This window comes from Lotus japonicus, chromosome 2 (assembly GCF_012489685.1).
Source record: "Lotus japonicus ecotype B-129 chromosome 2, LjGifu_v1.2".
Classification (NCBI taxonomy): domain Eukaryota; kingdom Viridiplantae; phylum Streptophyta; class Magnoliopsida; order Fabales; family Fabaceae; genus Lotus; species Lotus japonicus.
In genome coordinates, this window is record NC_080042.1 from 3,627,027 (window position 1) to 3,641,605 (window position 14,579).

The window sequence follows — 14,579 nt, forward strand, 5'->3', positions numbered from 1 at the left end:
TTTTTTGATGATTTATACATATAATATTATATAAGTTTACTCTTCACTATTGTTTTTTCCCTAAGAAAAGAAAAATTTCATTTTTTTCTATACGTTGGAGATATTGGATATTAAAGTGTTGCAAAATCTCTCAATGTTTCATTCATTGTGTTTCATGTTCTATTGTTCATAATTTTTTATTTTTTTTGCAGCATAAAACTATGATAAATGATTTCGCAACTCAAAAACTAGAAGGTTAATATAAAAAGTTAATTGATATGATATGTTAGGTCTCTTTTAGATTCTTGTCAAAACAAAATCGATCACTTTAATATTTTCACCTAAGGCCCCAAAATCTCTATACACGGCCCTGGGCAAGGTTAAATCTAAGTTTAAATGTCCACACCTAACGTCTGGCCTAGGGTTTTAAATTGCGGTTGCGATTGCAGTTGCGGCTGTTTCGGCGTGAATAGCTTGTTGTAATGACAAATTTGTCTCATTCTCAATTAAACACAAAACTCAAACAAATAAGTACAGTCCATAGTTATCAGGTTCGCTATACGCTCTAGTACGTGGTCTGAGTACGAGTAAGCGGTATGCGAATCGTAAAGTATGTGATACGAAAGGTGCAAACAAAGTCGATAAAAAATTATGATTGAAAGAAATATTAGAGGAAAGAATACATAATGAACATATATAAGGTGATTTTAGAGTTGTTTGAATCGAGAGAAAATGGGTATGAAATACAAGGAAAGAAAACAAACTTTTTATAAAAAAAAAGTAAGTTGATATAGTATCGATATATTTAAAAGTAAAATCATTAACAATTTTTTCTATTTCTTTTCAAATATAAATGACAGTTAATATATAATTATCATGAGTGGGAGCCACACGTGTTTACTTTTTTTTTTAGATCAGAAAATTAACAAAAGCGAAACAACAAAAGAAAGAAAGCAGGGGACTAGCGCATGGCTAGACTTTTTTTTTTTACATCCTCTGCCACCTTTTTTTAATCTTCATCTTTAATACTTCATCTCTCTTTCTGCAAATGTTTTTCTCTCCTTTGTGTCATTGTTAGTCACGAATTGAGTTTCAATTTTCAAGGTCTTTCAACAAGTCCATCGTAACCAAAACTTCCACAGGTTCAAGCTTTTTCCCAAAGTTCCCAACTTTTAGGTGCCCAGGAAAACCCAAGCCCGGATTAAATTCAAAAGACAAAACATCCAAAGATTCAAGCTTTTGCTTGGAAGTTGGAAAGGAGCGATTTTTTCAGTGGCTAGATCAATGGAAAGTAGTGATTCTTCAGAAAATGGAGATGAAGAAGAAAAACTCGATCTTGCTCTCTATAACTATTCACTTCTCTTCTCAACAGACCCTTTTTGAATGTCCCATTGAGTCTTTCTCTGCCTCCCTTTCTCTGGGACAGGACCTCAAAATGCCCATGCGACCCTTTAAAATTTCCCAGCGGACATGCTGCCCTGCCAAAGAGCCCGGACAAGTGCCAGGGTAGCCGGGCGGTGGCTCCGTCCATGCTTTGCTTAAAAAATGTAAAACTATTTTGAAAACTTATAATAAGTAACTTAAATTATTAGTTTACCGAAGCACCAATTTTTTAAGATATTATATGGTATTTCGAAATTTACTTAAGATGTATACAGTTCAATAAATTAAAAGAATAATCATTCAAGTTTAAAACAATTGCCCCTAAAAAAAAGTTTAAAAGAATTTGGGATCTGTGAAAGAAAAAAAATGTAAAAAAACAAAAAAGTTAACGCAAACATTATAAGAAAAATATTGAGTAGTGATTTTTCTTTATACAAAAATTAGAAAACTAATAATTCAAAATTTCTATTAATGTTAAACGATAATGAAGTTACATATCATGTTCTTCCAAATTTATCAAACAAGTTTTTTGGTTTTCTCTCCTTTAAAATTGTTTTCTAATGGATGTGGATATGTAGAGCTCTGAACGTGTGAACTCTACCGTACCAAAACAATGACCGGCGGAGAAGCTGCTGGAGAGGAAAGCAACCTTCAAGGAAAAGGTGCTAAGCACATCTGCAATGAAGAAGAAGAAAATGGTGAATCTCGTCAACACGGGGGTCACGGAGAATGAATTGGTGGATGTCAATCGATTATTTCCACCCTTTGACTTTGTTGATCCGAGAATGTATGCAACTATATGCAAACCAGGGGGGTATGAAGTCTGGGAAGACGGTTTAGTGGTGAAACAATTTGGAAAGAACATCAACTAAGGAGCACTCAGTGAGAAGCTCCGCAAGTTGTGGAGGTTACTACGCGGGTACGAAAACAGAGGAGGGGGGCTGTTGTGTATTTGGAATGAAAACTCTTTCAAATTACAGCAATGTGTACTTGGAACAGGTTTCATTGGTTTGGTAGGGACTTGGGGGGATCATGACTGTGTTGTGGTAAATGTCTATTCACCATGCTCTCTTGAAGAGAAGCGACAATTATGGGATGAACTTCTTACCTGGAAGCGACAAAGTTCTATCGCTTGTTGGTGCCTTCTTGGCGATTTCAATGCAGTCAGATCCGCGGAGGAGAGGGTTGGAGTGTTGGCTAATACAAACGCATATGTCTGGGAAACGGCACAATTCAATGAGTTCATTCATGATATGGAATTGTTTGACATATCTCTGCATGGTAGGAAATTCACATGGCTACGACCTAATGGCCATGCCAGAAGCCGCCTAGACCGTTTCCTAGTTTCTGATTCTTGGATGGGAACTTGGCCCAATTGCTCTCAACTAGTCCTAGACAGGACTGTTTCTGATCACTGTCCAGTTCTCATGAGGCGGATTTTTCAGAATTGGGGACCAAAGCTGTTCCGTGTTCTGAACTGCTGGTTGGAAGACCCAAGGTTTCCAAGACATGTTGAACGAGTATGGTCCGAATTGGCTGTCCAAGGTTGGTCCGCTGGTCACATCCTGAAAGAAAAATTGAAAAGCTTGAGGGGCAACTTAAAACAGTGGAACCAAGAGGTCTTTGGCGATTTAAGAGACAAACGGAATGCTGCTGTCCAGAAACTTAATGAACTGGACTTGAAGGAGGAACAGTTGGGGCTGACTCCTGATGAGATCATTCAGAGGTCAAGTCTGTTGTTAGAGTTTTGGACTGTTGTGAAGCTGCATGAGTCTTTATTATGCCAAAAATCTAGATCTAAGTGGGTTAAAGAAGGTGATCAGAATTCAAAGTTTTTTCACTCTACCATTAATTGGAGAAGGAAGACAAATTCTGTTGTGGGATTATTGATTGATGGCCACTGGGAGGAGGACCCGGATGTGGTAAAGTCAGAAGTGAAGCGTTTTTTTGAAACCTACAATGGTGCTAAAAGTTGATTATGAGAAAGCATATGATTCTGTAGAATGGTGCTTTCTTTTTTATATGATGGAAAGGATGAAGTTCAGTCACAAGTGGGTGAAGTGGATTTCTAGCTGTCTTGATTCTGCTTCAGTGTCTGTTTTACTCAATGGAAGCCCAACAGCTGAATTTAAAATGGCAAAAGGTCTTAGGCAAGGTGACCCCCTGGCACCATTTCTATTCTTGATTGTGGCTGAAGGTCTCAATGGTCTTCTCAAGCAAGCTGTTCAGCTTGGCAAATTTCAGGGGTATGGCGTTGGTGATGGTCAACTGCGAGTGCCTATTATCCAGTTTGCAGATGATACTATTTTCCTGGGGGAAGCAACTGTTCAAAATGCAAAGGTTGTAAAATGTCTTCTGCAGTGTTTTGAATTGGTTTCTGGGCTGAAAGTGAATTTTCACAAGAGCAAGTTATCAACGGTGGCTGTGGAAGGGAGTGTTGCTAATATGTTGGCTGCTATTCTTCACTGTGCTGTGATGTCTATACCTTTTACTTACCTTGGCATTCCTGTGGGTTGTAAAGCTCGCTCCTTATCTACATGGGAGCCCCTGTTGCAAAAGATGCGTGCTAAGCTATCATCTTGAAGGCGAAGGCATTTATCTTTCGGGGGGAGGGTTTGCTTGATTCAAAGTGTGCTCTCGTCTCTCCCGCTGTTTTGTTTTTGTCCTATTTTAAAATCCCGGTGGGCGTAGAGAAAGAGTGTCAGAGAATAATGTGGAATTTTCTGTGGGGTGGCTCACCTGAGGAAAGAAGGATTGCGTGGGTTAGTTGGGAAAGGATATGCAAACCGAAAGATTTTGGTGGACTTGGTCTGAAAGATTGGCTGCCATTTAACACAGCCTTGTTGGGGAAGTGTTGTTGGCGCTATCTTTGCGACACTAATAGCCTTTGGTGCCAAGTGATCAAGGCAAAATATGACCAGCCAGGTAGGATCATTGAATCACCTTGGTGGAGGGATGTACAAGCTGCTCGTGTGGACATGGGTGGTATAAATTGGTTTGAGGCTGGCCTTGCAAAGGTGGTGGGTAATGGGGACTCCACGCAATTCTGGTTGGAAGATTGGTCGGGGAAAGGGAAGCTGGATGGTCGCTATCATCGTCTCTATAATCTGTCTCGTCAAAAGTATTCTAGGATCGTTGACATGGGTGAGTGGGTGGGCGCGGGTTGGAGGTGGAAATTTAGTTGGAGGCGTAATTTGAGTGCGAGGGAGAAGGGTTGGGTGCAAAAAATGTGTGAGGAGGTAGGGGAAGTTGTATTAGTTCAGAACAGATCGGACGTGTGGAGATGGTCACCAAATAGTGAGGGATTTTATACAGTTAACAATGCTTATTTGTTTATGCAGGGTGATGAAGGTGAACCGGATGCCGCATTGAAACGCTTATGGGCTGCGCCCGTTCCGTCAAATGTCAAGGCTTTCGCTTGGAAATTGATGCTGAATCGTATACCTTGTAGGCAGCAGCTCCAAAGGCGTGGTGTTATTGATGCTCAGTCTGATGTCTCTTGTGCTTTGTGTCATGAAGAGGTGGAAACTTCTGCTCACCTCATGTTGTCTTGCTCCAAGGTGCTTGGACTGTGGGAGGCATGCAATACCCGGTTAAACAGTATATATGCTCCATCTCTTGGGCCTATCTCTGAGCATTTCCTGCATTTTCCTCACCATGGAAGGAATGCTACTCAACGACACGGAGAATATGTTGTGTGGCTTGCGTTGACATGGTCTGTATGGCTTCTGCGGAATGAAATATTATTTGGTACAGCGGTATATGATCAGGAGTATTTGCTTGATATTATCCAATATCGGTCTTGGAATTGGATTCGCAATCGAATGAAGGGGGTTTGCTTCTCGATTTATGAATGGAAAACCAACCCAGATGTTTGCTTGCTTTCTCTCAAGCTGCTGCGGTTTTGCCTGTTATAAGTTGGACAGTTTGCTGCATTTTTGCTTTTGGTGCTGTACTAGTCGTGTTTTGGGTGGGGGTACTGTTTTCTTTTGGTTTGTGCGGGTTTGGGGTGGCTTTGTGGGTGTATTTTGCTGGTTTATCTTGCTTTTGTTTCCCTTCTTAGATTGTTTTGGTGCTGTTTGTTTTTTTCTTTCCTCTTCTTCCTCTTTGTATATGGGTTAGCCCCCCTTGTGCTCATCAATATATTGCTTTGTTTATCAAAAAAAAACTACGCGAGTACGAAGTCTGGGATATTCACCATGGATATTTCTTAATCAAGTTTGACGAACCAGCACATAAGGAAAAAGTTATGTTAGAGCATCTTTAATGCTAGTTCTTAGTTCTTAGCACTATTTATGTGGGCCCGTACTGCCACATGTGCTTAAGCAACTCTCAAGCAATTTTGCTCCAACCATAGTTCTTAGTTTTTAGTACTATTCATTTATTCTCACAAACCACATTATTTATACTTTTTATTTTTATAAAGCAACAAAATAAAACTCATAAAGTAATAAAGAAATAAAGAAATTTGGATGAGAGAGAAAAAATGTTTTTTTTATGCTAATAACTCAAAAGTAAAACTCTTTATATATGAACTGAGTTCTTATTTTTAAGAACTAAGAACTTCACCTCATCCCCTCCAATGGTTAAGAACTTTTAGTAAAACTCTTAGTTCTTAACACCTTGCATTAGAGATGCTCTTAGGGGAGACCTTGGCTGATCTACGATCACTACTTGGCGGTGAATTCATGGACAACGGAGTTTGTAGCGGCAGATTCCAAAAACAATACGACAATGGTCCGGATCTGCAGACTAGGACTAAGGTTTTAATTTTATGATGAAAGCATTTTATGTACGTTGGCTTCAGGTGTAGGTACTCCCATCAAATTCGATCTGAATACAACAGACGTGCAGCAGGGCAGGTTTGCGCCAGTGTGTGTTGAAATCAACTTAAACGAGCATGTCGTAGGAAAGGTGCGTCTGTACAACATTGAATATGAACAAATGAAACTACAGGTGCACTAGAGATGAACAAAACCCTACAGGAGGAGATCCATAATGGTAACGCCATGAAGAGAAGCGAGAATCATGGAGCATTTGAAAGCCAGCAGTTGCAAAGTTTGATTGCCCAATCAATGCCCATGGTGATTGGCTGGTTGTGGAAAAGAGGAAGAAAATTTCGAAAGTCAATGCTAATAATGCTCCTATATTTCACACTAAATCTAAGGGTAAGATACAAGGTGATAATAAAGAGAATTTCTTCATTGCTTCAAAAGCCAGAAAAGGAAATAGTACCAAATCAATGACAATTATGCAGAAACCAACGATTACAATTATAAATGATGAGTTTCAATTTAATGCAGGTAGTAAGGTTGACACCCCCCTCCAAGAAATTACTCCACACCTGCTGGTAATTGGTAAGAAACAATCCAAGAACGAGGAATTCTTAATTTGATAAGACAATGAAACTCGTTGGTGGCCCAGAAGATCTATGAGTTCTCAGATGGCACATGATCTAGCATGAATCGAATCCTTCTAGGGGGCAATCATTTCACGATTTTGGATTAGGATAGGTCAGTAGAAGTCTTCTCCGAAATTGGAGACTATCACACATGGTGGGGCGCCTTTTGACCCATGAGCATGTTGTAGTGAGGCTTCACAATCCCAAAGGTATAAGGTTATGACATGTGTTGCACGGGTACGGGTACGGTACCTGGTACAGGTACAATATTGGGTACATGGTACGGAAAATGTTATTTACACACCTCTTGTAGAGGTGGAAGAGGTGGAATGAGGAGAGAGATAGGAAGAAAAGAAAAAGTAAGAGAGAGAAAGTATGAGATATGATAGATGATAAGAGAAGAGAGTAGAAACAAAAATAGGTGGAAATGAAGTGTTTAAAAAATGAGGTGTGTATATATCATTGTTAACGCGGTACGCGATTTTTGAAAAAACAGGGGTACGGGTACGTTAGATATATGTATATTTTTTTAAATATAATATATAATGAAATATACATAATATTTAAATATAAATAAATTATGTAAAAAAAAAGATAAATATAACTAATTAAAATAACATCCAAGACATAATATTAAATTGTTCAATAAAACAACATAAAACCAAATAATTGTTCAACACCACAACAACATAAAACCAAATAATTGTTCAAACACCACAACAACATAAAAGCTAAATGTTCACCAAGGTAAAGGGAAGGGAAGGCATCAACCAAATTCAAGAAGAAATGAAAGGGAAAAATGGAGGAGCGGCGGAGGCCGGCGGTTTACCTCGACGGTGGCCGGCGGTGAGACCTAGAGGAGCGGCGGAGGAGAGCACGGCTGCTGTGGTTTCCTTCTTCTGTCTTCAATTGTGTTTCTTTCTGCTGGGTTTCACGCAACTTAGGGTTCTTTCTTTTTTTTTTTCTTTTTTTTAAAGGCCAAAACGACGTCGTTTTGAGCCAGGAAAAAAAAAGGCAAAACGTCGTCGTTTTGGCCCGTAACCATTTTTTTTGAAACGGGTATCGTATGTGTACCCACAGCGTATGCGTACCGGGTACGTACCCGGTACGGGTACGCGACCAAAACAGTCGTACCCATGCATCACAGGTTATGACCGATTGGGATACCTTCTCAACACTTGTTTATGGATAGCACAAAATTCAATATTATTGTTTGGAATATTCGTGGTGGAGCAGGAGCTCGAGGTCAAAGACGGGTAAAGGAAATTATTCGTTCCTTTCAACCATCTATTTTTGGTGTAGTCGAAACGCATTGTCGCTATGAGGGAGTGGAATCCTTTTGGAGAGGCATGGGTTTTCAATTGTGCACACTTCTAAATCCATGCATGGATCACACTAGAGATATTTGGGTTCTGATACTCATCTCATAGACCTTTAGAAATCAGGCTATGGATCTTCATCACCAAGTGGTCTCGTTGATGTTTGCAGTGGAATTAGAAATTGGGTATGCTTTTTTTTTATCATAGCCCATGCTCAACTCGTAGGTAAGTGTTATGGAAGACGATGATGAATAGTGGAACCTTGGTTGGATTGAGGTGATTTTAATGAAATTTGTTCGCCGTTGGAGGTGGACGGGGGTTATATTAGTGATATGCGAGCTCTACGTATGCTGCAAATTATAGATGATTGTGAGTTAATTTATTTGGGTGCAATGGGTAGCAAATATAAGTGGGAAAGCAGACAAGATGGGCGAAGGGTAGTGGAAAAACGCCTAGAACACTTATCACGGGTTTACTCATATCACGGTCCTCTCCTCTTACGCTCTCTGGAGGAATCAGGGGACTGTCAGTCTCGACCTTTTTGCTTTCAGGCGGCTTGGGCTGCTTACCCATCCTTTAAGGCACTAGTTCGGGACACCTGGCAGAAACAACTAAGTTCAATGATAGCGAAGCTCGGAAATATGCAGGTAGCAACCACTACTTTTTATAAGGAGGTGTTTGATGACCCTGGTGTTGTCTTAGATTTTAAGGTCTTTTCTTTGCTTCTTTTTAGCATTTTTCTTTGTCTCATGTAGTGTTTCAAGCTTTCTCATGCATATTTCATTTCAGTTTTGCATTTGCACGTGTTGGGTAATTTAGTTGTTATTTAGGGACATTTTTCTTATTTTAGTAGACTTTTGGGTCTTTGGTTATTTGTCATGAGTTTTAGGTCCATTTGTTAATATGAGTTCTGGAACTTTTGGTATTTTTCCAAGTTTTCTTAATAAATATTAAGTTAAAGAACCGAAGGAAGTTGAAGAAGAATGGAGGATTAAAGGCTTGTGAAACAAAAACTGAAGGAAGCTGAAGAGGGACTGGTAGCATCCAATTGGCGCTCGAGCGCCCTGGAGGTCAGTGGTGATTGTCTTAGGAGCAAGTAATGTGGCACTCGAGCGGTGGCATATAGCGCTCAAGTGCCAGAGGGTCAGTACCTGTGGAGCTTCGGTCGAGGAGTTGGCGCTCGAGCGGTGCAATCTAGCGCTTGAGCACCCAAAGTTGTTTGACGTTCATTATAAATAGATGTTTAGTTGTTTGTCTAATACCTTTTGTCATTTCAATAAACTTAGAATTAGAGATAATCTTTGGTACTTGTATGGATTTTATAGCCATGTTTAGCTAAATCTTTTATGCTTTGGGTTTTTGTAACATTTTTTATGTTCAAGTTATAATTCCAATTTCTACTTGGGACCCTTTCTATTTCATATGATCAGTTCTCCTTGAATCCCATTTATGTATTTCAATCTATGCTTGTGATGCATGCTTGCTATTTGCTTTTCTACACAAGAACGAAAGTTAAGTTGTAGAATAGGGAACTTGATTTGGGGATTACTTAACTTATGCTTTCTGCTAGGAATAGAGAAAGGGGTTGTGTTTGTTGATCTAAATTTGCATGCTTTAAGCTTCAAACAAATGTTTAAGTTGTAACACCCTCTAAACCCCGCGTAAATATTATAGCTTAAATCAGAGTAAAATGCATAACATAGAGGGTGTCACACTTATTCTCCAAAACAATAAATCAAAACACTTTTCATGCTCAAAATAAATATATTAATTTCAAACTTTAGTGTCATAACATCTTATGCATAGCACATCAAATTTATTTTTCAACTCCAAAATAAAACATAATCCAAGAATAAATAAAGAGTACATGAAATTACTCTTAACATCCAGGTAAAATACTAAACGTTTTCCCGTGTTACATAACAAAGCATGACTCCCATAACTAAACCACCTATAAAAGACTAGCTCCTCCGACTAACCATTGCGAGAAGCTCCACTATCCTCAGCACCTGAGGGATATCGCATAAAACATTATTCCAACAGAAGGGCGAGAACTCATATCATATGGATAAGCATAATAATAAATAATGTAAAAGCTTATCTATGTTCCACATAAATTCTTAACACGTTACTAACAAATAATAAATTATGTAATTTAATATAATCAATCAATCTCACAGTTATGACAATACTCCATAATTCATAGCATCAAGTAAGAAAATATCATTGTCACCAATTTCACAACATCAAAAATCTCAAAAAATATCACAATTATCATTAGTTAGCATCAACAACTCTCTAAGGCCTAACATAGCAATTTTACAATAACAAATATGACTCAAGTGAGACCCGTGCAAATGTGTTTGGTACCAAAGTTGTTATCCTTAGCGGTATCACCGCGTCCACTCTAGACAAATAACCACCAATAAAGCCCTCGCACTAGGCTTTCAAAACCACTCCAGTTTTGGGACAAGTCACTAGCATCTAGAAGAACTAGCAAACATTGCCTCTTGACAACTATGCAGTGTGTAACACCCCGATTTCGGTGGCGTCACTTTAGTAACCAAAATAAACTTAATGCGGAAAAACGTGAATATTTTTTTTTTTGATAATAACTAAGACAAGACTGAATTAAATAAAACCCAACAATAACAATAATCAGAACTAATATACAATATATAAACAGCCCCCGCTGTAGTAGTAACCTCGTCACGAGTAAACCTCCAGTGACGGAAAGAAAAGTGTAACGCCCGAAGGCAAAAGGTACAATCCACAAGAAAGGTCAAGTGTCCGCAACACCATCCCTCAAAACTGAGAATAAGCTGGCCCATCGGCCTGAAGCAAGACCTCCTAAGTCCAACCAACTCTCTGTGATTCTCGTAAAGAACCACACAAAAGCTATAGGTGGGAAACTACCCTGTCCCCAAAGAAAACAAATGATGTTCAGAGCTAAGACTCTACTCCTACATTAATCCCATCTCGAGGAGCTCACACCAGCACTAAAACCTACATGCTAGCATGATCGTCGCCCGAATCTGAATCCGGAACGACCTAGTCTATGTACACCATCCGTCCTCCTCTCGCTACCGCGATACGCTCCAGTTCCCGCATCTCAACCCTAGTTCCTCCCGAAGGATGAACCATCATGAATCAGCCCGCCAAAGACATCTGACAAAGGGCGTTTGTTCGCCAAAGCACACACAGAAGACGCGAAGGTCAACTCCAAAGAATTATGTAAATAATTGCACCAATAGATATAAATAAGATAATAGCCACTTAGGCTTATAACTAGGGATAACATCCTAGGGTTGCATATTTCTCAATGAACATAAACGACAGTAAATCACAGTTAACATGCCTCAAATAGAATTAACAAGTACCAAACACACTCATCAACTATGTCAGTATGCATGTTGCATGAAATGATATGCAGGTTAACCCAGTCAACCAATATGCAATCCGGAACGGATGGACATCAACGGATCAGCCCTTCACCAGCCACGGTGGTGCCATTTCGGCCCGCGTGCCTCTTACTCCAACAACAACGGTAGTCAGATCAGCCGTAACCCGTAGGTCTGCCATTTCGGTCTGCTACAAGAGACGTCTACAGACGCTCTATCACGGAAATCCGGGTCTTATGACCATTTTGGAATCCGACGAGGTCCAGAGTACGTCCTGTGTTAATACCCCATTAATGTTGCATGAATGCAGGATGATTAGTCAACCAACGTCTCCGATCTCACTCGACACGTCGCCACGTGTTCTAGGTAAATTAAAGTTTCTAAAAGCTTACCCTAAGGTAAAGTCGATTCTGCGACAAAATACAATAATCATAAAATGAGTGCAACCACTCACGATGACTCTTCGGGTCATCAATGCTCTCACGAAGTCTCACGCTTCAGTGAAGTTTCATGCTCTCACAAGGTCTCACGCCTCAGTGGAGTTCCATGCTTTCCACAAGGTCTCACGCCTCAGTGGAGTATCCCGCATTCACAAGGTCTCACGCCTCAGTGAAGCTTCATGCTGTTCACGAGGTCTCACGCCTCAGTGAAGGTCCATGCTTTCCACAAGGTCTCACGCCTCAGTGGAGTATCACGCATTCACAAGGTCTCACGCCTCAGTGAAGCTTCTCGGCTCATCCCTTGGATGGCTAACAAACTGCTCAACGAGCGAAGGAGTACCAACATACTCAGAACTTACCAAACTCCTCAACACTTGGATCCGACGACACTCCTCGTTTTTCCAAAACTATGACTTGACTTCCAATACCTTCCTTCGAGGTTGTTATCATTACTTAAAGATTTTGAGGTTATTGAAGGTCTTATGAATTTTCTTTATAAAATAGATTCCATTTTGTCTTATCGCAAGTCTTATACATTTGCAGGATCTCCCAATCCCAAGTCGCTTCCAGAGGATGTCTCGATCCACTAAACAAAATTAAGGCCCGAACCTCGTTCGTCCTATCAAACTTTCTCAAAACTCTCAAAATAAAATCGGCATGACCTGCCCGCTATTCTCACCATTCAGAATCTCAGATTCCAGTGTAAAGCATATTTAAATCATCACAATCAACAACATGTCATATATCAATAAATCGCATCATAAACACTTAGCACTTAGCATATAAAGCATGCACCACACATCCTAGATTACCCACATAGCACATAGCATGTAAGACAATCTCAAAAACATTCAGTAGATGAATCATCTACATTGTCAGCCGAAGCCTCAGAAAACATTTTCCAATCACACACAATTCCAGTGCATAAACAGTAGACAATGTCGAAACATCGACCCTAAGCATTAACTAGAGATTCAGTGAGAAGCCCTCACCTGTATATTCTCCAAGACGATCTCCTAACACTTGTTCACAATCAAAGGCTTGCTCCTCTGGGAATTCCTCAAAATCACCTTTAGAGCAAAACCACAGAAATACTATCAGAATCTATCGAAAACTAAGCTATCGATACTTACTAAGGTTACACGAAGTAATCTATACTCTAAGGTACGATAATCTAGCGCGAAAGACAAGTTTTCGGAAAAGGAAATTTTCCTCCTCCCCCTTAATAGGGCTCGACCACTTTTCACAATTGTGGGGCTCGATTTTTCTTCGATCAAACTTGGTTCCTATGCTTTCATTAGCCGTAACTAAGGGTATTCTGAACTCGGAAAAATTATCGGATCAAAAACTGTCGCAGGGGTATTTTGGTCATGATTTTTAACTTAGGATTTTCAAAACTGAAATCCCAAAAATAAAATTTTGCAGGGATGTCACCAACGACGTTTATGACAACTAATCCTACTAGCACTAAGCTAAGGCGATAGTTTTCAGCCTAAAGGTTGAAGCTTTACACCAAAAACTCCAAAAATGGGTATTTTAGGCTAAAATTGATTCCGGCGGAATTCCGGCGACATAACGGAAAATCTAATCCGGCAGAAGTGATCTTGGGCACATATAGAAGAGGTTTAGAATCAGAAATGAAAGATTCAGGATAGTTTTGCAAAAACCCATAAACTATCCACTCAGAAAACTCTACAGAAAAGCTATGGAAAAAGCGATCAGAGGTAAGGATTAGCGACTATACCTCGAAACCTTGAAGCAGCAACTGATTAATCAACGATCAAGCAAGGATTGAACAAAATCTTCTTCTCCTTCTTCCTTGGTGAACTCGCGGCTTTGAGAGAGAAAATGGAGGAAAATTTGAGTTTTTTCTTCCTTTCTTTGCTATATATAAAGGTTGGAAATTCGCGGTAAAATGAAAGTTTCGCGAATCTGATTTTTCCGGCGTCATTCTCCATGAATTCTAAGATAGGTTTTGGCGAAAGAATTCCAAAACTAAAAAGAGGTCTCCTTGTATTTTTGGCAACTAAAGCATAGTCGGTATAAAACTATTTTACCCGATAAGTTGCTTTTTGCATCGAATGTCGGAATAGAAAACTTCCTTCGGAAGAAAGATTGAAATCATCAAGAGAAATGGGTGTACGCGTGTAGAATATTCATTTGAAGCTCTGAATAGATAAAGTCTTCATTTTCGAGAAATTCTAGGGTTTTGAAATACCAGGGATTCGGTTTCGGCAAACTTCCGATGATTGGAATCGGACATTCGTAGATCCTAGAGTTTCGCCTCGAAACGATTGTGATATATGGAAAAAGAGAAGTTCTAACATTTCTCTGAAGATTTTTTTGGAATTAACTTGCGTCGTGCCTAAAAGTGAAAATTAGCTATATACTAGGGTTTCTGACCTAGGTTAAGCGTATAACGATCGTACTATAACTTTTATCGATCATGATGTAATCCTTTGACTTTTCCTGAACTTTCTCCTTCATAAATTTATTTCATTTGGTAAACTCTATTTCAGGTTTCCCTTCACAATACATCAACCCTAATCGTAAATGGAAATCTCTTCCACCGATCCTAAGCTTAAAATCTTGGGTCTTACACAGTGTATTGTGCAAAACTCAACTAACATATGCATATTCAGACCATCTCCAAATC

At 39.5% G+C, this 14,579-nt stretch overlaps 1 protein-coding gene across 1 annotated transcript; it reads left to right on the forward strand.

Moving 5' to 3' along the window:
* The first annotated feature begins 1,975 nt into the window (after positions 1-1,975).
* Positions 1,976-3,338, forward strand: LOC130735927 (uncharacterized). The gene is made up of 2 exons (XM_057587796.1): positions 1,976-2,060; positions 2,362-3,338. The coding sequence occupies exons 1-2, from the start codon at positions 1,976-1,978 to the stop codon at positions 3,336-3,338; spliced, it is 1,062 nt and encodes a 353-aa protein (XP_057443779.1).
* Positions 3,339-14,579: the final 11,241 nt, after the last annotated feature.